General features: G+C 39.8%; 1 protein-coding gene across 2 annotated transcripts in view; it reads left to right on the top strand.

The window, feature by feature from the left end:
• adgb (androglobin) overlaps positions 1–25,551 on the top strand; it is a 219,591-nt gene that overhangs the window by 60,115 nt on the left and 133,925 nt on the right. The window contains exons 10-15 of one of the 2 annotated variants that reach the window (XM_072265653.1): positions 6,288–6,385; positions 7,715–7,889; positions 14,505–14,595; positions 18,983–19,115; positions 20,538–20,627; positions 25,032–25,169. In XM_072265653.1, coding sequence (XP_072121754.1) covers positions 6,288–6,385; positions 7,715–7,889; positions 14,505–14,595; positions 18,983–19,115; positions 20,538–20,627; positions 25,032–25,169 — 725 coding nt within the window. Of the gene's footprint in view, positions 1–6,287; positions 6,386–7,714; positions 7,890–14,504; positions 14,596–18,961; positions 19,116–20,537; positions 20,628–25,031; positions 25,170–25,551 lie in introns of both variants that reach the window. The other variant, XM_072265651.1, reaches the window with a different exon arrangement.

Here is a 25,551-nt window from a genome sequence, read left to right as displayed (position 1 = left end):
AGTTGAAAGGCAATGCAGGAATGCAGTCCCTGGTGAACCCCTGCAAACGGTTGCCTAGGGAGAGCATCAGCCACTGTATTGCCCCGACCTGGACAATACTGAACATCAGATCAGACACTGACAGCTGTGAGGTCCATCTCTGCTCAATTGCTCCCAACTTGGTCATTTTCAAGTGGGATAACAGGTTATTGAGTTTTAAGGGAACACAAAAGAGAGGTTCCTGGTGAATTTATAGGAAGCACAGGAAATGGTACTCCTGTGTGTTTAAAGACCATAAGACATCGGAGCAGAATTAGGCCATCTGGCCCATCGAGTCTACTCCACCATTCAACTATGGCTGGTCCTTTTTTTTTATCTCCTCCTCAGCCCCAGTTCCCAGCCTTCTCCCCATAACCTTTAATGCCATGTCCATTCAAGAACCTATCAATCTATGCCTTAAATACACCCAATGACCTGGCCTCCACATCTGCATGTGGCAACAAACTCCACAAATTCACCAACCTTTGGCTAAAGAAATTTCTCCACATCTTTATTTTGAAAGGGCACCCCTCTATCCTGAGGCTGTGTCCTCTTGTCCTAGACTCTCCCACCATGAGAAACATCCTTTCCACATCTAATCTATATTTTAACTTTCAAAAAGTTTCAATGAGATCCCCCCTCATCGTTCTGAATTCTAGAGAGTACAGACCCGGAGTCATCAAACGTTCTTCGTATGATAACCCTCTCATTCCTGGAATCATCCTTGAGAACCTTCTCAGGACCCTCTCCAATGCCAGCATATCTTTTCCAAGATGAGGGGCCCACAACTGTTCACAATATTCAAGGTGAGGCCCCACCTGTGCCTTATAAAGCCTCAGCATCATTTCTTTGCTCTTGTATTCTAGACCTCTTGAAATAGATGCTAACATGGCATTTGCCCAAGAATGCAAAAGGCTACAAAATGTGGTGGATACAGCCCATTCCATCATAGGCAAAGCCAATGAGTACACTTACATAGAGCACTGCCACAAGAAAGCAGCATCCAATATCAAAGACTCCCGCCATCCAAACCATGCTCTTTTCTCTCTACTACCATTGGGCAGGAGAGACAGAAGCCTTAGGACTCACACCAACAGGTTCAGGAACAGCTATTATTCTACAACCATCAAGCTCTTGAACTGGCATTGATAACACTCATCACAACTCCGAACTGATTCTACGACCTACAGATTCACTGTCAAGGTCCCCTTACAACTCATCTTCTTTTTACTCGCACATTTTGTCTTCTTTTGCACATTGATCATTTATCAATCTTTGTTTATGTACAGATTTTTTTGTAAATTCTGTTGTATTTCTTATTTTTCCTGTAAACACCTGCAAGAAAATAAATCTAAAGGTAGTATACAGTGACATACTGTATATGTATGTATTTTAATAATGAATTTACTTGGAGCTTTTTGAACTTGAACTTAGAAGACATTTATTTTGTGGATGTTGATGTAAGACCTATCCTCTCAAATGTTTTTCATTTTTAGGTACGTTCTATGTTCTCCTTTTCTTAAATTTTTTGAAACTCTCCAAATTCTCAGGTTTACCTTTTCTCTTTCAAAGATAAAGCTAAGCTTTATTTGTCACGTACATCGAAACATCAAAACATACTGTACAGTGAAATGAGTTGTTTGCTTCAAGAATTTGCTGGGGCAGCCCACAAGTCCATCACAGGTAAAACCTTCCCCACCACTGAGCACATCAACAAGAAATGCTGTGGCAGGAAAGCAACTTCCATCATCAAGAACCTCACCATCCAGGCCATGCTCTCTTCTCACTGCTGCCTTCCGGAAGGAGGTACAGGAGCCTCAGGTCCCACACCACCAGGTTCAGGAACAGTTATTACCCCTCAACCATCAGTCTCTTGAACCAGAGTGTATAATTTAACTCACCCCCACACTGAATTGATTCCAGAACCTATGGACTTGCTTTCAAGGACTCTACAACTCATGTTCTCAATATTTATTTCTTATTTATTTTTTTTGTATTTGCACAAGTTGTTGTCTTTTGCACATTGCTTGTTTGTCCATCTTTGTTGTGTGCAGTTCTTCACTGATTCTGCTGAATTTATTTGTATTTACTGTGAATGCCTACGAGAAAATAAACCTCAGGGTAGTATGTGTACTTTGAAGTGTTACCATGCTTCCAGTGCCAACATAGCATGCCCACAACTTACGAATGCTAACCCTAATCCACATATCTTTGGAATATGGGAGAAAACTGGAGCACCCAGAGGAAACCCGTGTGATCATGGGGAGAACGTACAAAAACCTTATGGACAGCAGTGGGAATTGAACCCCAGTCTTACAACTGACACTGTAAAGCGTTGCGCTAACCACTATATTACCATGACACCTTCGATAGCACCATCAGCCTCTTCTTTTCATGTAATGTTATTGATAACTCCTTTAGATAGCAGAAGATTTATCATTTTAACTGTGTAGGGTGAGGGAATGACAGAACAGGCATGAATGGATGAAATGCCTTCTGTTCCTTTATGAAATTCAGGTTCAGTCTTATATTTTTGAATAATCTTTGGCACAATATGTTTTGTTCAAACACCAGCCAAATTAATTTATACTAAGTACCTTTTCGACTCCTGTACAATCAAGAAATTGCATTGCTTCAACCATACTGATATTCAATGTCTCCTTTAAAGGAAACAAACAAGCGGACAATCATTTGGAGGTCAACCTTCAACTGCATGCATATTTAAATAGATTTGAATTCCTGTAGGCAGTTATATTTGAGGAGTGTGCACAGCAATCCCACCTGACTGATGGAGTCATTAGCTTTAATATGGCCAATAAAGGTCGTGTATGACAGGGGTCCCCAACCTTTTTCGTACTGCGGACCGGTTTCATATTGACAATATACTTGCGGACCAGTCGACCGGGGGAGGTAGGGTTGCCAACGTACAAGAGTAGCAGTCAAATACGTTGGGTTTACCCCGAGAAAGACTACATTGACCATGAAGCCTTGCGCGGGCACCAGTGCGTATGCGTAACTTGTGCATGCGTTTCCGTGCCGATTTCTTAAAAATTGTTTTTGCCAATTCTGTCGTCGTCGTCCGGGGGTGGGGGGGTGTTAATCACGGCCAGAATATAGGGGATAAGTGGCTAATACACTCAATTTCGTTTCCAATAGGGTTTATCTAACGAATTTAATATTAAACACACAGCGCATATTTTCCTCGCATGAATATAGCGATAAGACAATTATCAGGGGAGGACAGGGGAGCTTGAAGTGTTGAACGAACTTCCAGTAGAAGTGGTAGGGGCAGGTTCGATATTATCATTTAAAGGAAAATTGGATGGGTATATGGACAGGAAAGGAATGGAGGGTTATGGGCTGAGTGCAGGTTGGTGGGACTAGGCGAGAGTAGCATTCGGTACGGACTAGAAGGAGCGAGATCACCTGTTTCCGTGCCGTAATTGCTACATGGTTATATAAGTCACTTATAATAGCGTCATAACGTTTTAAGTAACATTTGGGTATCAAACACACAGCGCATATTTTCCCCGTATGAACATATAAAATCATTGCAACGCACCAATATCGCTGAATCAGTGGGAGCCCTGGGCTTGTTTTCCTGCAACAAGACGGTCCTATCGAGGAGTGATGGGAGACAGCGATACTCGAAGGAGGTTTCTTATGACCAGTCTATTCTGCAATTTAGTTTTCATTGCAGAGATATGTTGGAAATGGAAGCAATGTTTTCAGTGCTTTCCTGACTATCTCAGAATATTTAGCCTTGACTTTGATCTGGAATGCCGGCAGAGATGTTATGTCAAACATACTTTTCAGCCCGCCGTCATTTGCAAGCTCGAGGACTTGATCTCGATGACGCGCTGTTAATGACCTCGCATGTGTTCAAGCTCAACAGTGGGTGTGACAGGGAATGAGGAAAGGTGCAGCTGTTCCTATCGCCAAATCATATCATTTCCTCGCGGCCTGGTAGCGCATGCCTTGCGGCCCGGTGGTTGGGGACCGCTGATGTAGTATGGTTTTTGGTGGTGCTTCCTATATTTCTCCTAGTTGTTATGAAATGAAGGCCATACCTACAATGCCTCCAGATGGATGGAATTCATGCAGTAAGGAAATAATCTACCAGGACCTACTTTGTTAAATCCTCTCAAATCTTACATGTTTCAATGAGATCATCGCTTATTCTTCAAATATTTAGTGAGACCAAGTAAGTCTCCCTTTGACAAAGAGACCAAAAACTGCACAGAATTCACTAAGTGCATTCTCATCAAATCCACAAATAGCTGCAGCATAGCTTCCTTCTTCTTCTCCACAACTTCCTCAAAATAAATTTCAGTATGTGATTTGTCTTCCTAATTGTACCTGTTAACCATGAGCATTAAATAGATCAGTCTTTTAGATTATCCAGCACAGCAGTATTTGTTATTTATTCACCATTTGTAAAAATGGCTGCTTTCTTGTTAGCAAGTGCATAGTATTCCATTTAGCATTTAATATTATATCATTTTCTTGTCTGAAACTTAATCTCCCTGTATCTTCTTTCTGGTATTTAATATCTTTTTTGTATCTTTTTTTTCTGGTGTTTCCAGTACCTTCATAAATTGATTTTCTGACCTTCCTCTCCAATCCCCAAAGTTCTTATTTTATATAATTGGACTATGTATTCCTTATTTGAAAACATGGGTGTACAGGGACATCCTGTCCACTGTGTTATTTTTGTTTGTAAAATGTAGACATTCAAGGCAAAGCCAGCATTTAATGTCCAATCCCAATATGACAGTGAGTCATATACTTGAACAGCTGCAGTCATTTCCATTATCCAAGGTATTTATTACATCCTCAAAAAAGATGTTAAGTATGACTTACCAAGTATGGTTTTCATTCCACAAAATTATGTTGACTCTGACTAATTTAATACAATTGTCAATATACCTGCTTACTAATAAATTTCAGCATTTTTCCAACAGCTGTTGTCCAATTAATTTGTCTGTATTTCCCAATTTTCTCTTCTCTGCCTTTCCTAAATGCTGGTGTAACATTCCTATCTGCTATCAGTATTTCTGAATCATAGATTTTTGGAAAATCATAGCTGATGCCTCCATTGCCTGTTTTAAAACTTAAGATCCAAACTATCGCAATCAAGATGATCCGACAGTATTCCTCCTCTTGATTTTTCCAGTTTTTCTTTTCCTATTATTAAATAAGTTCCTCATTCCAATTTACATTGTGATTCTCACAAATTTCTGGCATATACCACCATATGGAGATCTACAAAATATTTATTTAATGGTTCATTTTATTATTTCCCATTGTATTTTATTCTCTGTCAGCCTTTAAAGAGTATATCTTTATTTTTGCTTCTCAGTTCCTATTTACAAAGTTTAAGAAGCTCTTATATTTTTAAAAGACTTCTCATTATTTTCTCCCACTTTTCAGTGATTTGATCATCTGTTGCTAGTTCCTTAAGCTCTCCCAAGCTTCAGTCCTTTCATTCTTCTCGACTATAGTATTAATTTAATACCACTGAGAACCACTTGAGATAGCAATGAATTTATCAGCTTTGTTCTGTTTGAATGAGAGAACAAGCTCAGGGGATAAATGGCTTTCTTGCACCTGTTCAAAGTCAGTTACGTCATTATAGTTCTTTATAATTTCTGACATGGACTGTTTTGTCCAGATAGACACAGCCTAGATAACAGTAAGCATCTTTTCAGTCTATGCACACCAAAAGTTGCATTGCTACAATTCAAAGGTTGTTCAATGTCTACTTCTTGAAAGGAAGAGAATGGTACATCCATTTATATCATGACTGTCACTACTACTACTAGATATTACTCACCTGCCCCAACCTCTGAACCCCCACACCCAGCCAAACAAACTGGCAAGAATGTCAAGAATGTGAATTTGAAATAATTGATAATTTAACCTCAGGGTAGATGCAAAAAGTGCTCAAGTTGCTATGATTTCTATTGCACTGCCTAAATGTGTGGTGGAAACATATTCTGTAATAATTTTCTGAAGGGTTGTTAATATTCCTAAAAAATGTGAACAAAATATGCAAGGGTCTAGGAAAGGGCTGGGGAGGAGAACTAATCTGATTGGCAATAGCACAATGGAGCAAATGCTCAACATCTGTGTTGTGGATACAATTCCAAGTTCTTATGAAATAAAGTCACTGCTATTATGTTGAGATCAAAATGTAGTGATCAAGTGTAAGTTAACTACGTGCTGCACTGTTGTTTAAGACAGCAATATTTATGCTCTTTATGTAGCAGGATTCCATGCACTAGTGATGCCACAGATGGTGATTTATGCGACCTACCTCCCACTTCAGCTGTCAGAAGGAACAACTTCTTTACTTGGACAAATGGTAATGGCCATGTGCTCAATCTTATATTGTGTGCCATTTTATCGCTGATTTTCTGTTCTGAAGATAATAGTAATCAACTGAACAGCTGCGTTACATTTAAAATAAAGATAATGATTGGACAATCTATTTAAAAAATGTTAACTGAGGGGTGAAAACATCCAGGACTTTGAGGAAATTCATATCTCCTCTTTAAAACATTGCCATCAAATCTTTCATGTTCACTTGAGTAGAAAAAGCAGTGCCTTCAGTTTCCATTCTGAAATCTGGCATTTATTGACAGTACACCACTTTGCCTATATTGCATTTGGAGTATCACTTAGTTCTCAAGAACTTAAATGTGCAACCCTCAACTTGAAGTTAAGTGTGCTGTTCTCTGAGCTACTCTATGACTGACAATATAGAAATGTATTCATATGAAATGGTTAATCTTTAAGTTATCCCAGTAATGGAGAAGAATTGATGGCTGAGCAGTTATAAAGCCATTGGGTCAAAGAGAGAAACATGCAGACACAGGACCTCTAGTCCACCCAGTCATTGCCAATCATCCAGCATCCTTTTTACACCTATTCTACCTATTCTACTCTACCCTGTTTTATCCTATATTATATACCCTATATTATCATCAATTCTCCCCAAATCCCACCACTCATCTACAACCAGGGGCAATTCATAGCAACCAAGTAGTGTGTCTTTTAAATGTGGAAGGAAGCTGGAGCACATGAAGGAAAGCCACATGTTCACAAGGAGAAGGTACAGATTCAACATAGACAGTACCAAAGGTTAGGATTGAACCCAGGTCACTGGAGCTGTAAAGCAGCAGCATCAGTAACTGCTCCAGTTTTGGAGTGTCATTGAAGCATGGTGGAAAACTACGTTGTTGACCCTTAAAATTGGAAAGAAGGTGGAAAGAGGGCTGGGTGAGAATGGCCAGGACTGGGTCAGCTGGACTGTCTGCCACTGAAGGTGAGAAAGGGAGAATGGAGGTTGCAAGGAGGTTGAAAACACAAGAGTGGGAGGAGCAGTGGAGGTAGGTGGAGGTCAGTGTCAGTGAGGAGCTGGGTGGGGACAATGAGCCTGTGGCAGTATTATGGACAGGAGAGATGGAAAACTAATGTTGCAGAGCATGGGAAAGTGGCATTTTTTGTTATTTTAGAACCAGAGCAGAGAGGATGGAAGAGTGGTTCCTTTGCAAAAATTAACTTCATGCAGCAAATCAGTTATATTGAATCTGCAACATTCAAATACTGAGAACTTTGAACACAACTCTATTGTGCTAAATTCTGTGTTTTATTCAAAGCGCCTTTATTTGCATTCTTTTTTACCTCGTAGGCTGAATCCTCAGAGAAGTTGCGACACTATGGACTTTCCCATGCACACAGTCACCCTGTACTGGTGAGAAGAACAAGATCTTGTCCCCTTGCAAACTCAGCAGAGGTCTCACAGGTTCCTCGATGGAAGCTTATACGACCACGAAATCGCCCTTTTCCTATAGCTGACCCAAAAGGTAATTTTCTTACCCCTTAACAATGAAATCTACATCTGCTTTGAACATGCAGTTTACTTACATTGCAAAATAGTTTTGTTTCAAGAACTTGAATAATCATGATCCAAGAGTTTTAAATGATTGGACTGTATTCTTGGTATACATACTTGCAATTAAATAGGGAGAGTAGAAAAACTAAAGGACTGATATTGATATCCAGGTATATTTCAGACTTGTAACTGAGTGCAACAAGAACGCTAAATAATGCTTTGGGAACAAGCTGATTGTAAATATTGATCTCTGTGATTGCTGGGCTGGAAGATCCAAATCAGGTCCTCTTGCAGTTCCACCTGTTGCCTTTCTAAATGGTCCTTCCATAACCTTACCAGCAGAAACAACATGAATTTATAGAGAATCCTTTAAGCTGCCTAAAGATGTTTGAAGGGAGAGTTGTCAAACAAAATTTAACTAGGAGTTGGAGCAACACACATCAAAGTTACTGGTGAACGCAGCAGGCCAGGCAGCATCTCTAGGAAGAGATACAGTCGACGTTTCGGGCCGAGACCCTTCGTCAAGACTGAGCTAGGAGTTATTAGCACAGTTGAGCAAAAATCTCAAGTCAAAGAAATAAGGAAGAGAAGAAATGTGGTAATGTTTACAAGGAGAATTCCAGGGATTGAGGCCTTAGTAGCTGGAGACAAGGTTGTCAAATGTGGAACAACTCAATTCATGGATGAGTGAGTGGCCAGAATTGAAAGTCAAGATGCAAGAAGGTGCTTGGGCTGAAAAAGTTTGCAAAAATTAAGAAAATCAAAGCAAAAGACTTACATTTGCTGAAGCAAGTGCCGAAATAATTTAGCAACTGGTCAATGCTTCTGTCATATTCACTGTCCTGCTCAGAAGAAAAAGATGTATCATTTCCCATCTGAGCAAATGGCTGATTAACTATGAATTTTGTCAGTTACTTCTGCGTTTTCTATCCATCTACTTCTATCTTACCCATATGTGTACTCTTCTCTTACTCCGTATACTTGAACTCCTGTGTTAACCATCACCTCTAGTCATACCTCAGCCATGTTCTCTGCTGCCATAACTTCTCCTAGTTGTTCTTATTTGAAGCCATTATTCTTTATTTTTATAGATAGGATTTAGATCTTTTTGTCTTTCTCCTTATTCTTATTGTCTCTCTTCCCTTTATGCTTTTTCACTTTGCCAAAGCACTTTCTATAATCTGCCTGTATTCTTATCTGATATTTATCACAAATGTCTTTATCGGTTTAACTATTGAAGGAGCACCTACTTCGCTCATTGGGTGAAGGAATATGCTCGGCTTCTTTGCTTTAAAGAACTAGAATTGCTTGGAAAGGATTATCCGGGTCAGTCTTCCTCACCCCAACTCACCACCCTCCCACCCAACACTAACACGCCTACTCATTCCCTCTGAAATCTTTAAAATGTAATCACTTTCATAAGACCATCAGACCATAAGACAAAGGAGCAGAAGTAGGCCATTCGGCCCATCGAGTCTGCTCCGCCATTTTATTATGAGCTGATCCATTCTCCCATTTAGTCCCACTCCCCCGCCTTCTCACCATAACCTTTGATGCCCTGGCTACTCAGATACCTATCAATCTCTGCCTTAAATACACCCAATGACTTGGCCTCCACTGCTGCCCGTGGCAACAAATTCCATAGATTCACCACCCTCTGACTAAAAAAATTTCTTCGCATTTCTGTTCTGAATGGACTCCCTTCAATCCTTAAGTCATGCCCTCTCGTACTAGTCTCCCCCATCATGGGAAACAACTTTGCCACATCCACTCTGTCCATGCCTTTTAACATTCGAAATATTTCTGAGGTCTCCACTCATTCTTCTAAACTCCAAGGAATACAGTCCAAGAGTGGACAAACGTTCCTCATATGTTAACCCTCTCATTCCCAGAATCATTCTAGTGAATCTTCTCTGTACTCTCTCTAACATCAGCACATCCTTTCTTAGATAAGGAGACCAAAACTGCCCACAGTACTCCAAGTGAGGTCTCACCAGCGCCTTATAGAGCCTCAACATCACATCCCTGCTCCTATACTCTATTCCTCTAGAAATGAATGCCAACATTGCATTCGCCTTCTTCTCTACTGACTCAACCTGGAAGTTAACTTTAAGGGTATCCTGTACAAGGACTCCCAAGTCCCGTTGCATCTCAGAACTTCAAATTCTTTCCCCATTTAAATAATAGTCTGCCCGTTTATTTTTTCTGCCAAAGTGCATAACCGTACACTTTCCAACATTGTACTTCATTTGCCACTTCTCTGCCCATTCTTCCAATCTATCCAAGTCTCTCTGCAGACTCTCTGTTTCCTCGGCACTACCGGCCCCTCCACTTATCTTCGTATCGTCAGCAAACTTAGCCACAAAGCCATCTATTCCATAATCCAAATTGTTGATGTACAATGTAAAAAGAAGCGGCCCCAACATTGATCCCTGTGGAACACCACTGGTAACCGGCAGCCAACCAGAATAGGATCCCTTTATTCCCACTCTCTGTTTCCTGCCAATCAGCCAACGCTCTATCCACGTATGTAACTTTCCCGTAATTCCATGGGCTCTTATCTTGTTAAGTAGCCTCATGTGTGGCACCTTGTCAAAGGCCTTCTGAAAATCCAAATATACAACATCCACTGCATCTCCCTTGTCTAGCCTACTGGTAATTTCCTCAAAAAATTGTAATAGGTTTGTCAGGCAGGATTTTCCTTTAAGGAATCCATGCTGAGTTCTGCCTATCTTGTCATATGCGTCCAGGTACTCTGTAACCTCATCCTTGACAATTGACTCCAACAACTTCCCAACCACCGATGTCAAGCTTACAGGTCTATAATTTCCTTTTTGCTTCCTTGCCCCCTTCTTAAATAGCGGAGTGACATTTGCAATCTTCCAGTCTTCCGGAACCATGCCAGAACCTATCGACTTTTGAAAGGTCATCGCTAATGCCTCCGCAATCTCCACAGCTACTTCCTTCAGAACATGAGAGTGCATTCCATCTGGTCCAGGGGATTTATCTACCTTTAGCCTATTCAGCTTCCTGAGTACTTTCTCTGTCGTAATTGTGACTGCGCACATTTCTCTTCCCTGCCACCCTTGAGTGTCCGGTATACTGCTGATGTCTTCCTTAGTGAAGACTGATGCAAAATACTCGTTCAGTTCCTCTGCCATCTCCTTATCTCCCATTACAATTTCTTCAGCATCATTTTCTATCGGTCCTATATCTACTCTCACCTGTCTTTTACTCTTTATATACTTGAAAAAGCTTTTAGTATCCTCTTTGATATTATTTGCTAGCTTCCTTTCATAGTTAATCTTTTCTCTCTTAATGACCTTCTTGGTTTCCTTTTGTAAGGTTTTAAAAACTTCCCAATCCTCTGTCTTCCCAATAATTTTTGCTTCCTTGTATGTCCTCTCCTTTGCTTTAACTTTGGCTTTGACTTCTCTTGTCAACCACGATTGCATCCTTTTTCCACTGGAAAATTTCTTCTTTTTTGGAATATACCTGTCTTGCACATTCCTCATTTCTCGCATAAACTCCAGCCACTGCTGCTCTGCTGTCTTTCCTGCCAGTGTCCCTTTCCAGTCAACTTTGGCCAGTTCCTCTCTCATGCCACTGTACTTTCCTTTACTCCACTGAAATACCGACACATCAGATTTCGGCTTCTCTTTTTTTAATTTCACAGCGAACTCAATCATGTTATGATCACTGTCTCCTAAGGGTTCCTTCACCTCAATCTTTCCAATCACCTCCGGTTCATTACACAATACCCAATACAGTACAGCCGATCCCCTAGTGGGCTCAACAACAAGCTGTTCTAAAAAGCCATCTCGCAGACATTCTACAAATTCTCTCTCTTGAGATTCAGTGCTGACCTGATTTTCCCAATCATGTTAAAATCCCCCAGAATTATCATAACACTGCCCTTCTGACAAGCCTTTTCTATTTCCAGTTGTAATTTAATCTCAGATTTTTCTTTGGCTGTTTTCATAACTTTTATAAATGTAATTATGTCCATTACATAGACATTCTGCAGCTGAAGTACTCTCCGTTTGTCCGACTTGATTTCCCAGAGAAAGACACAACATTGCTTCCTTCATTGTGGGCTGGAAACAAAGTAGATCTACTTTCCTGTATGCAGTTTACAACTTTTTCACCCTCTTAGTATCCTCTGAAATGAATATTTGCAGGAAACTCAGCCTACAGCTCTTGATTTTCCAGCCACACCTCACCATGCTCCTTGCACTTTTTTTTGTTTCCCACCACTGCACTTTCACTGTAGCTGATACATTATATTCTGCATTCTGTTTTCTTTTTACTACCTCAATGTACTTACCTTTGGCATGATATGCCTGGATTGTAATCAAACAAGTTTTCAACGTTATCTCAGTATATGTAACAATAATCAACAAATTCCATTATAAATCTAGAATAGTTGTGGCAGTTCCTTTTTAAGTAGTTTCCAAAGTTAAATTTCTGAAGTTCCCATAGAGCACACAATATGCCTGAAACAGCCATCGACTTTAAGTTGGAGACAATAGCATACTGGTTGGTGTTACAAATGCACAGCTCCTGACATGTATTCAGTCCTGATCTCAAGTACTCTGTGAACTCTACACATTCTCCCTCTGACCACATGAAGAAACTTTTCTCCCAATGCCAGCCTCCAACTATGACACATACACTTAAACACTGAAGATTAGATCACTTTGTACCCAGTCCACCTTAAGCCTACTACTATCAATTTCTCTGTAATCCAGATACGATAAAGAGTGGATGCATTAAAATGGAATGGAATGCTCAACTAAGTTCAATGTAGCCTGTATGATACTGGACTCTTCCCCATCCCAGCTCCCAACCCGACCACCAGTTAAAAGCAATCAAGAACATCCAAAACGATTCCTCTTTACCTCTAAGTCCGATTTAGTGTCACTTAATCATGAACTATAATCCTGATCCTACGGGCTGTACACTATGTAATTTGTCCTTTACCATTGTTCCCATGTCTTATTTTCAATCCTATATTCATACCTCTTGCATACACATCCTTTGAAGTAACTATTTTGTAGGATCATATCAATGTGCGGATCATGTATGTGTTCAGCATAGCTACCACATTTGCAGTTTTGCTGAATAATCATTAGTCTGATACATGTAATGCTCTTAGAACATAAAGAACGTAGAGATGTAGAAACTGGAGTGACTCTTCATTACCCCTGCATCATTCCACAGGATCATGCCTGAGGTTAACTTAAGCTTAGGTCCTAGCAACTCCCCATAATCTTTACTCCATTCACTCCCCATAATCTTTCATTCATTTAGACCAACCATCTGCAAGCCATGACATTGAATGCATTCTGTGATTCAGGCTCCATAGTTCTCTGGGTTAGAGAACTGCAAGAAATTCCCTCTGATCTCTGTTTTAAATGATTAACCCACAATACTAATCCAGTAAAAGAATCACTTCACTACTGCAGCCAAACCTATGCCTGCATTCTTTGAAAACAATTTAATGTTATCCATGATATTACAACACCTTCAATGTGACTCTTTTATTTTAATATTTAAACTAAATTATTTTTTGCTGTAACTGTGTGACAAGTGGATTCTCAAACTTCATTTTATTGTGTTACGTACCCCGTAACTGGGTTGCCAAACCAGCAGAAATGGATCACTCAGTTGGAGTCTGGATTACCAGAACTAAGAAAGTTTTATTAAAGAAACAAGCAACACAGTACTCTAATCAAAAGGATAATAAATGCAACAGTTCAGCAATGATAAACACACATGTACACAGAATTAAGATAACAGGATCAATCAAGCTCTATCGTTGTCTAGGGGTAAATGACCAGTTTCAAAGTGACACAAAGTTCAGTTCAATTTAGTTCAGTTCAGTTCGCAGTAATCGCTGCCGTGACGATGGACAATGTGGGGGAAAGGAGAGAGAGAGCAAAAACGAATGAATATTCAAAATGGCTTCCACACAGACCTTCGTAGTCAGCTTTCGGGCAAGTCCTTTGTGATGTCATCTGAGGTCACCGACCGTGACCCCTCCGTTTCCCGATATGATCGTTTCTTTGCGGTGAACCCGGCACCCAGGCAAGGGTGGACACACACCAGGTTCCCGCCGATCGTGCCTTTCCACCCTGTGCGTCTATGGCCTGGTCCCACAACCGGCCTTCCAAAACTTCCCACCGACTTGTGAGAGACGCACCACTTCCAGGGTCTAGTTACCTCGGGGTGTTGTGTGTGTCTTGCCTTAGCAAACCTGTCCCTTTTTATCCCCCTGCTGGGGTATTGCCTGTCCATCACTTCAAACAGTTCAGGGTTCAAAGGGTGAGCCGATCTTGACGGCTCTCCTTCCGTTACTCTCTCCCGTCCCTTCATTAACATCTCCAATTGCTGCTCCATTGTTTTCCTTATCTCTCTTTCTCCTGAAGACAGGTGGCAGACCAACTGCTGATCCCACTGGTGCCAGCACAGGACAGCTAACATCTTAATCTATGTGTATTCTCGTCACAGTTGTATCAGTCCAAGTCTCTTCTACAGACATTTTTAAAAGAAGCAAACTAAAGTATTTCTTCTAATTTGACAGAGCCCAGACCTAAAAAGCCAGAGCAATATATCGAAATTGCAAGCCCGTTGCTTGACTACAAGATAGATACCACAATCATGCCACCAGAGAAGTAAGTATAAGCTATTGCATTACAAAAGTTCAAAGTTCAAAGTAACATATATGCCACCATATACAACCCTGAGATTTGTTTTCTTATGAGCATGCTCAATAAATTGTTAATAGAATAATAACCATAATACAATCAATGAAAGACAGGACCAACTTGGACATTCAACTATTATGCAAAAGACAACACTGTGCAAATACGAAAAGAAAGAAATAATAATAATAAATAAATAACTAAGCAATAAATATCGAGAACATGAGATGAAGAGTCCTTGAAAGTGAGTCCATAGGTTGTGGAAACATTTCAATAATGGGGCATGTAAAGTTGAGTGAAGTTATCATCTTTGGTTCAAGAGCCTGCCACTTGAGGAGTAATAACTGTTCTTGAACCTGGTAGTGTGAGTGCTGAGGCTCCTGTACCTTCTTACCAATGGCAGCAGTGAAAAGAGAGTATGACCTGGGTGATAGGCGTCCCTGATGATCGATGCTGCTTTCTGCATCAACGCATCGTGTATATGTGCACAGTGGTGGAGAGGGCTTTACCTGTGATGGACTGGGCCATATCCAGTACTTTTAGTAGGATTTTTCTTTCAAGGGCATACGTGTTTCCATACCAGACTGTGATGCAGTCAATTAATCTACTCTCCACTACACATCAATAGAATTTTGTTGAAGTTTTAGATGTCATGATGAATCTTCGCAAATTCCTATAGAAAACACTGCCATGCTTTCTTCATAATTGCCCTGATGTGCTGGGCCCATAACAGGTCCTCTGAAGTGGTAACACCAATGACTGTAAAGTTGCTGATCCTCTCCCCCTCTGATCCTCTGATCCTCTGATAAGGACTGACCCCTGGATTCCTCCTCCTGAAGTGAATAATCAGCTCCTTGGTCTTGCTGACATTGAGTAAGAATTGTTGTTATGGAACCATTCAGCCAAATTTTCAATGTCCTTGCTGTATGCTGATTCATTACCACATTTGATTCAGCCAACAACAGTGGTGGCATCAGCAAACTTGAATATGGCATTGCATTTGTATTTAGCCACACAGTAATAAGTATAAAGCAGACAGAGCAGAGGACTGAGCACGTAGCCTTGTGGTGCATCTGTGCTGATGGAGATCGTGTAGGAGATGTTGCCAATCCAAACTGACTGGGCTCTGCAAGTGAGAAATCAAGAATCCAATTGCACAAAGATGTATTGGGACCAAGTTCTTGAAGTTTATTGATTAGTTTTGAGAAGATGATGGGACTAAATGCTGAGCTGTAGTCAATAACGAGTATCCTGCTGAATGCATCTTTGCTGTCCAAATGTTCCAGAGTTGAATGAAGAGCCAATGAGATGGCATCTACTCTGGACCTGTTGCTTTGGCAGGCAAATTGGAACAGATCCAAGCCACTTCTCAGGCAGGAGCTAATATGTTTCATCACCAACCTCTCAAAGCACTTCATCACTGTGGGTGTAAGTGCTACTGGATGATAGTCATTGAGGCAAGTTACTACGTTCTTCTTAGGCACTGGTATAAGTGAAGTCTGATAGAAACAGGTGAGTACCTCAGACCGCTGGAGTAAGAGGATCTCGATGAACACTCCAGCTAGTCCTAATGGAGCATCTCGGCCCAAAATGTCAACTGTTTACTCTTTCCCATAGATGTTGCCTGGCCTCCTGAGTTCCTCTAGCATTTTGTGTGTGTTGCTTGGATTTCCAGTATCAGCAGATTTTCTCTTGTTTCTGCTACTCCAGCCAGTTGATCAGCTCAGGTCTTTAGTACTTGTCCAGGTATCCCATCTGGCCTGGATACTTTACATGGATTCACCCTCCTGAAGGCTGCTCGCATGTGGGTCTTAAATGCTGAAATCACAGGATCATTGAGGGCTTTGGGAGGTTGTGACTGTTCCTACATAGAAGGCATTGAGCTCATCTGGAAGTGAAGCCCTGTTGTCACCTATGTCAGTTGATTTAACTTTATAAGAGGTGACAGCACTCAAGCCCTGCCACACTGTCGAGCATCCTTTGTTGATTCAAGTTTGGTACTGAATTGCCACTTTGCCCATGATATGGCTTTGTGGAGATTGTACCTGGACCTGTTGTAACGTTCTTGGTCACCATACTTGAATACCTCTGATTTGGCCCTCAGCATATTGTGAATCTCATGGTTCATCCAAGTCTTCTGTTTGGGGAAGGCTCTGAATTATTTTGTGGGGTCAACAGTCTACAGCTCTTTTAATGAAGTCTATGGCAACTCTGGTGTATTCACTCGGATCCTCTGATGAGTCCTTGAACACAGCCCAGTCCACGGACTCGAAGCATTCCTGCAGCTGCTCTTCTGCATCCCACAACCACTTCTTTGTTGTCCTAATCTCTAGAGGTTTGCTCTTTAGTCTCTGGCCGTGTGCAGGTAGGAGAACAGCTAAGTGACCAAATTTACCGACGCGTTCTGGGCATGGAATGGTAGGTATTTCCTTGTCGTAGTATAACAATAATCTAGTGTGTTGGGATCTGTTGTGCTACAGATTATATGCTGATGGTAACTGGGCAGGGTATTCTTCAAGCAAGCCTGGTTGAAGTTCTTAACTATGTTTGGAGATGGCATCACACAGTATCTCAAGCGCTTGATTATAGTCAGCCACTGATGGTATATAAACTGCAGTCAAGGTTATGGAGGAGAACTCACTAGGTAAATAGAACACACGGGATTTGACCATTAGGTGTTCAAGGTCAGGAGAACATGATTTCAACAAAATCACTACACCAGAGCACCAACAAGAGTTTATCATGAAACACACACCTCCACCTTTTGTCTTTTCTGAATCAGCAGTTCAGACCATCCTGTGAATCAAGAAGCCTTCGAGTCTGATCACTGTATTTGGTGTGTTGGCAGTAAGCCATGGCTCAATCAAACATAGGACACAACAATCTTTCATTTTCACTGATACAGCAACCTTGCACTCAGGTCCTTAATTTTGTTCTCCAGTGACTCCACATTTGCTAACAAAATGCTAGGTAGAGGGGTCGCATTCCTGTTTCAGCCTGGCTTGAGGGTCCATCCCCCCACCCCCCTCAAACATGACCTACCCAAATCTGTTAACTTTTTACTTTCCTTCACCCTTCAAATTAAATTTATTTAATACTACAAATCATTCAAAGGCTGACAGGACAACAGTGTTTTGAGGACCTTAACAGATTCAACATAATGTCTTGTCCAATGACTAGAAAAATATTTGGGTGGTAATGGTTTCACTAGGAATGGGTGGAAGGGTGAAGGGTGAAGGCTGAAAGCTCTGGGATTTTTGGGGGGTGGGGCAGGGAGAGACAGCTGAATTCTTCCAATACTTAATCTATTAACTTCTGATACAATCATTGTATGGCAATGGAATTTCAGAATGCTGATTTCTGAATGTAACATATAGACTGGAATAGTTTCATCATTGGAGTGAGGTTCTACAGCTTTATTTGTTCCTTTTAAACTGGAGAAGATGAGTGGCATTTCTAGTAACATATTTGTTATTAAAAGGGGTCCACATACAATAAAATATGAAAAATAATTTGCATTTAAAAATGCAACTTGAAATTCATGGGTAAGTTGCCATTTTTGTGAGGCTTCCATTGGAGAGGCAAATTGCCAAAAAATTTGCAGATATTTCAGTAAAAATCAAGTTCATTGTCATATGCACAAATATATGTATGCACAGGGACAATGAAAAACTTACTTGCAACAGTTTCACAAGCATATAAAATAATGTAAGTAATGTTCACAAGAAAATCATAAATTAAACAGAATTTTTACAAGAAAGCACACAACTAGAGCAAAAAACATCCATTTTAGTTCAAAATTATCGAACTGGTCATGGTGCTGCTAAACTCTAGTGACTAGGGTTGTGCCACTTGGTTCAGGAACTGAATAGTTGAGGGATGGTGTGGAACTTAAGGCTTCTGTACCTTCTGCCCAATAGTAGTAGCAAGGAGATGATATGTCCTGGATTTTAGAGATCCTTGATGATGGATATTGCCAACTTGAGTCAGTGCCTCCTGTAGATCCTACTAATAATGGGAAAGGATATGCCCATGATGTATTGAGCTGAGCTTACTACTCTGGTTTGGTTTCATTTGAAACTAATCCACATATCTTTCTTGTCACAAGTTACTGCCCATCTCTTTCCTGGGAATTAATGACAATTAGAATGCACCATTATGAAGTAACCCAGCAATTTGTGGCAAGGGAGAGAAACGATAGCTCACCAAGTTAAAAGTGTTAATTGAGTTTTTACACTCAAGTGGGGTCTGTTGTGCTGAAATTACTAAACATAAGCTCTCAGAATATTTGGGCTCAGCTCTCATCTTTTAAACTAAAATCTATCTATTTTCAAAGCTCTTTTTTCCCATCGCACAGAAATGAGCAAAAGAAGATTAAGAAAGGTGCCCCTCGAAGCCTGGCAGCTGTTAACGAAATTGATGAATCACTGGATCAGATTAACAATGCTGAGGAAGATATCGAATTGATGGAACCACCTCCCAGCATAGAGGTGAACAATCTATTTCAAGATTTTAAATATCTCATAAAAGTTATGTGCATAGTTCTGAATCAACAGGTTGATAATTACATCTGTTTCTACAATGTTATTTTGAATGGCATTGAATATGAACTTCTGGAAATATATAGCAGAGGAGGACATTTGGATCATCAGGCTGTACTGGCTTTTGAAAGCAGTCCCAACAAGCTAAATACTCTGTTCTGTCCATGCAACCCTGTAAATCTGCCTTTTGGGTATGTAATGCTGTTTGTTTGTGAAAGATGCCAATTACAATCAATTGGCATCTATAGCAACTGATTTTGATACCCCTGCCAGCGGAAACAGTTTGGTAGTTTTGTTGGGTAGAAGAGTGAAAGGGGTTCTGGCTAAGAAACCAAGACAAGAAGGTGGATGAATGCGGGGCTTGGCTACTAGAAATACAGTTTGCAGGGAAGCCATCTATAATCAAGGAGGAGGTTAGCAGTGTAATAATTGAGTGGGGTGTTGTAGTTGAAAAGGACAATGAGAAAATTGGTGGTTGGTAGGAGAGAGAGAAGAGTGGGAAGGGAAAGATGAGTTGTTTGAGTTACAGTGTACTAATTCAGGCAAGTGGAAAGCATTCCAATACTCTCCACTTGCCTGGATGAGTGTACTGCTATCTTATGCCTCGATAATAGTGCTACAGCTTTGAGATGTGAGGAGGGTCCCTCATGGCTAAACAAAATGCCCCATTTAGATACAATCTTATCAAAATAATTATATTGTTATCCAGTGGTAAAATTGACACAAAACCAAACATCTGAAAGAAAATAATTTTCAGCTCAACAGACTTGTATATAAGCGAAACAGCAAAAACTTCTGAGCAGGCGCCTGGTTTATGCCAGAGTGAAGATTGCGGCATTTAAGAAATAAGCAAAGCATGGCCAAGACACTAATAAAGAAGGGGAAAATAGAACAAAAGAGTAAAGTATAAGAAATTTAAAAACATTCCGTGTGAACTTATACAGAATAACAATGCCAAAAGCAAAAGAAGAGTGAACATGGAATCCTTACAAATACACTGTGAGAATTTATAATGGGGAAGAAGTAAATGGTATAAGGCTTAACAAATGTTTTGAGCCTGTCTTAATAGAAAAAGACACAAAAAAATCTCATAGAGGTACAGTCAAAGGTCCTTTGCAAATGGGGAAGTAAAAGAAACTAGTGTTGAAATATAAAAAAATTACCAGGGAAGTTAATGAGCCTTAAAACTAATAGATTCCAAGGACTTATGATATACATCCCAGGTTTTTAAGAGTTCACTATGGGGAAAGTAGGATATTTGGTTAGAGCACAAAAATTTGGGGTAATGTAGTTGTGTGGGTTGAGAGTTGGTTAATAAAGATTTGGAATAAAAAATATTTATTAGTAAATATTAATTTTGTACTTTTCTAGATTTCCCAGGTGGTGATTAACAACTTGGATGAAAATGTTTCAACACCATCCACTAACCTGCAATTCAAGAAACATACAGATAACATAAAAGTATGCACATTGAGTTAAGATAAGTTTGGAACTGGTTTATTAATCGTTAGTGTTGTGTTTGTACCCTAACAAAAGCTGAGCAATGCAGAGCCTTACCAGTGTTGATACATATTGTGATTTTCATCAGGGACCAATCAGAACTTAGTCATTTGCCAGTTATAATTATTTCATTTCCTGCATTTCTCTTTTGGTTTCCTGAGAAATTTATTGAATTTGTCATTTAAGTACACAAGATCTACAAATAATTTTCAGGACTAAGTATCAACCAATCAAGCTAATTTCAACAAGCCAAGGTGACCTGCAATATTATTTGAAAGCCCATTTAGGTGCCTAACATCCTTCCAAGCAAAAAAAAACCTATATTAAGCCAATTTCTGTTGTCCTGCATTTTCACTATATTCAAATTAACACTGGAGACATACTGGAGTAAAGGAAATATCCTTACAAGATTTCATGAAGTTATGCCTGAATATAATATTTTATAATTTGGTATTAACCCCATTTTTAAAAATAGAACTTCTGGCCACTGATTAATTAGAATTCTAATTCTAAGGCTTACAGTTGACTTTGCCATTCCTATAGTTCATTTGGTATGAAGTCACCAGAAATTCTCAGTGGCATTCTTTCACCTCATTTATTAGATCATCTCAACTATCCCAGTCCATACTGCTCAGTTTGCAAGCAACTGGCTAGACTCAGAAACCGTAATGCCACAAGTCAACAAGCATCTTGGTGAAAGTGGAATCAATGCTTCATTGTCAACCTTTTTCAAATAAGCAGAGTAACAGATATCACTCAAGGAAAGGCCACTGACACATACCCTTAAACAATTAAAAGTTTCATTTTATAAGATATTACAGAGCTACATTGGTTCAACACTGGTATTCTTCTTTAAATATTTTCCAATATTCATTGATTTCTCCTGGATCGTGCTTAGATTTTTTGATTGTTATCAGTGTTGCATGCAGACAGGTGAGTCACAGGAACTTAATCACATTCTTAAATTTTATGTTGTGGATGGTAGAATGGTTTTGGGAAGTCCAAAAGAGTTGCAGTAGAATACCCAACTTCTTAAGGTATTTCTGGTGCAAGCTATGTACATGTTTACACAAGGTACTGAAAATACTGGAGATCTGGAACAACACACAAAGGAGCTGGAGGAACGCAATGGGTCAGGCCCCACCAATGGAGGAAAATGGACAGTTGATGTCTTCATTTGAGACTCTTCATCAGGACTGCTGAAGGGTCTCAACCCAAAATGTTGACTGTCCATTTCCCTCCATAGATGCTGCCTGACATGCTGAATTCTTCCCGCTTCTTGCTATTTAAATGACTAATCTAGTTAAGTTTCTCTTCGATGGTGTTAGCTCAGAAGGTATATGGTGAAGATTTGATAATGGTAATATACAACCAGTATCCGCTTTATTAGGCACACCTGTACATTAGTGTACATATCTAATCAGCCAATCATGTGGCAGTGACTCAATTCATAAAAGCATGCAAACATGGTCAAGAGGTTCAGTTGTTGTTCAGACCAAACATCAGAATGGGGAAGAAATATGATCTAAGTGACTTTGACCATGGACTAATTGTTGGTGCCAGATGGGGTGTTTTGAGTATCTCAGAAACTGCTGATCTCCTGGGATTTTTACGCACAACAGTCTAGTGTTTACAGAGAATGGTGTGAGAAACAAGAAACATCCAATGAGTGGCAGTTCTAGGGGGAAAACTGCCTTGAAAATGAGAGAGGTCAGAGGAGAATGGCCAGGCTGCTTCAAGCTGACAGGAAGGTGACAGTAACTCAGATAACCACATGTTACAACAGTGGTGTGCAAAAGAACATCTCTGAAAGCACAACACATTGAACCTTGAAGCGGATGGGCTACAGCAACAGCGGACCATGAACATACACTCACTGGCCACTTTATTAAGTACAGGATGTAGCTAATAAAGTGGCCTCTGAGTATATATGTCTGAATATCAAAGGGAGGTACTCACATTCTGTCTTACTGAAACTCATACTTGTTCAGCAGAGGTCTCCTTGGCCCAAGCTTCAATATTGTCCAGACCTGAATATGTATAGCCTTGATTGTTTTAATATCCAAAAGACTTTAAACAGAGCAGAGCACACTGTAAGCAGTCCTTTGATCTGACTTATAATGGTGTGAATGCTGAAACCCTGAAGACGGGTCATCATTAAGCACTGACCTGAAGAGCAGCTGAAGTGACATCCTGAACTAAATTGTTATCCTTTAGTATCCACAACAATTTTGCCTTGCCAAGATATAACATTAATTGCAAAGAATTTTCCATTCATTTCCATTGTCTTCAATCTTATTTGGGATCCTCATGACATTTAACTGGACATTGCCTTGATGCAAATAGCAGTCTCTTTCACCTCACACCACTTCCAATTCCTTGTTTTTGTGGAGGCTGTCTCTCAGCAATTTTCTATATCATTTAATAGATGCCTGTTTGTAGCTATGCTGGAACAACTTGACTCTATAGAGCAGCACATCACAAAACAGCGAAAAGCAAGTATAGACTCTGTTGCCATTCTAGTTCTAATTTGCAGAGTTTTGAGTTTGACCTTTGGTTGTTGGATTGATTAATCCTGCCTCACACAAGCAATTTGCAGTATTGAGCAATCGATGCTGCAGTCTATCACGTTGGCACCTCAGGTCTTTGTAGACGATGCTAACACCATCCTGATACAATGCAGAGATCCTGGTACGATCTTCAACACAGGTCATTGAACTATGGCAGTGCTAGAATAAAGGATATACTGCACCTGCTGGTGACTCCAAGCACTTTGTGGTTAGCCAGTTTTAATCAGTTGGATGTAACTTAAATCAATTCCATATGTAGCACAGTAATAATCACTGAATGTATATATGTCTACCACAGCACATTTTGTTTCCCAGGTTTTTTAAATTGATTCTCTATTTCAAGAAGTGAAATCTGTGGCCTGACCATCAGCCATTCAATGTAACTGAACTGTTGGATCTTCTATTCATCTACCACTGATTGGGAAATGTTTTCAGTTGTGATTTTACTTAAATTTCAGATAATTCATCTTCCACTTAACACTCCTCCACATCTAAGTGCCTTAACACTAACCAACACAATAATAGGCTGCTGGAGTGTAAGTATCCCTGGACCATTTTCATACCTTGTATGATAACTGTACTTGATTCTCTGTCCACAAAGCAAAAAGTGATTGAACCATATAATGTTGAAAAAACTTAGCAAGTCAAATATTATCTGTGGAAAGTGAAACAGAATCTGATGAAGGGCCTTCGACCTGGAATATTAACTCTGTCTCTTTTTCCACATATGCTGCCTGATCCACTGTATACAGCATTTTCTTTCTTTTTAAATCTTTTTATTAATTTTCCAAAATTATAAACAAAATAACAATGTTGATACAGAGAGATTGGAATAATCTTATTGTTAATAAACATATACAGAAAAGATTTCAGATAACACAGGTATAATAGACTTCCAAACTCATGATGTAATTAATCATAGAGAGAAAAGAAATAAAAAGAAAAAAATACAAAGAAAAACCCCAAAAAGAAACAAAAAAAAGAACTAAATACTAAACCCAAAAAAAGCAAACAGAACAAAACAAGGCTAGACCATTATCTTAAATCGAACATGTTCAATAATGTCGTCAACTGGCTCCTCTATTCATATATTTTAAGTTAATAAGAAGGATTCGGAAAGATCAAATTACATCATATGAAGATGTTGAATAAGCATTTTATATTTGATTTCAGACTTCCAGCCTCCGCAGTAGTTGGGAGTGCAGCTTCATCACAGAATTTCATGGGAATTTTTTGTCCAATTAAGCGGATCAAGGCCTATGTAGTGCCTTGGGCTTGGTTGCATTGTGTCAGAACAGTGTCACTTGTTTAAGAGATATGAGAATGGAAGGGTGTAATCCATGTGCTGGCAGATGGAACTAGCTTAAATTAGCATCATGGTTGGCATGAATATCGAGGGCTGAAGGGCCTGTTTCTTTCTGTACTCTTCTGTGCTCTACACTCAGTCAGCCAACCAAATTGGTTTATGCTTTGTAAATCTGAGACAAAGCAGAATATAAATGGGAAGTGTGGGTAACAAAACCCATTCAGCAACATCCAAACCAAACATTAGAGGAAGTGAATGTTATGTGTAGATAGCACAGTTAATTACTCAGCAAACAATGATTAGTTAGTCCAGAGTTTCAAAAAAAAAGGAACAAATTCCAACTTTGGGACTCTTGCCCTTAATACACTGAAAGATATTTAATTTATGTTTGCACAATGTGAGGCTGATAGTGTTATCCAATTGAATGAAATGGTATGTCTCTTCATCAAGAATAGCTTTTTTTAATAAATATATTTTGCACCTTTGCAGGAATCGCATTCTGAAAGCCCGAAGGAAGTCAGTCAGCTGTCAACCAAACCCTATGCCGGTAAAAGCCAGCTTGGTAGTGCAGCAAGTCGGGTTGGAAGTGGGAAAAATCAGCTTGGTAACTCAGCAGAATCTAAAAAAGTGAGTAAGGTCATTGGAACTAAAGCAGAGGATCATACTCGAGCCAGCCCTTGTCTAATGTCCACAGTAACCTTTGGTAGTCACACAGCATCCACTGACCCCGTAGCCTCACTGAGCTTATGCTATCAGAAGGCAGTTCTAATGAGAAACATGTGGAACTAATTCTTAAAAAGTTATTATATGTTCTTTAAAATAATGATATTAATCTATTGATAATTCATTAAAATGCAGATATGTAGAGAATACTAATAAAATAACCAAAGGTACTGCCTAACAAATAGTCAGCTGTCTAGTGTAGGAGTTTTGCTTCATGTGTCAGCAAAAATTAGGGGTCAGATATGAAGTGTACCTGACCTCTCGCTTCAGCAGCTTTGAGAACATC

This window comes from Mobula birostris, chromosome 8 (assembly GCF_030028105.1).
Source record: "Mobula birostris isolate sMobBir1 chromosome 8, sMobBir1.hap1, whole genome shotgun sequence".
NCBI classification, from domain to species: Eukaryota; Metazoa; Chordata; class Chondrichthyes; order Myliobatiformes; family Myliobatidae; genus Mobula; species Mobula birostris.
The sequence above is the reverse complement of the archived record's forward strand: the minus strand, read 5'-3'. Positions and strand labels throughout refer to the sequence as shown.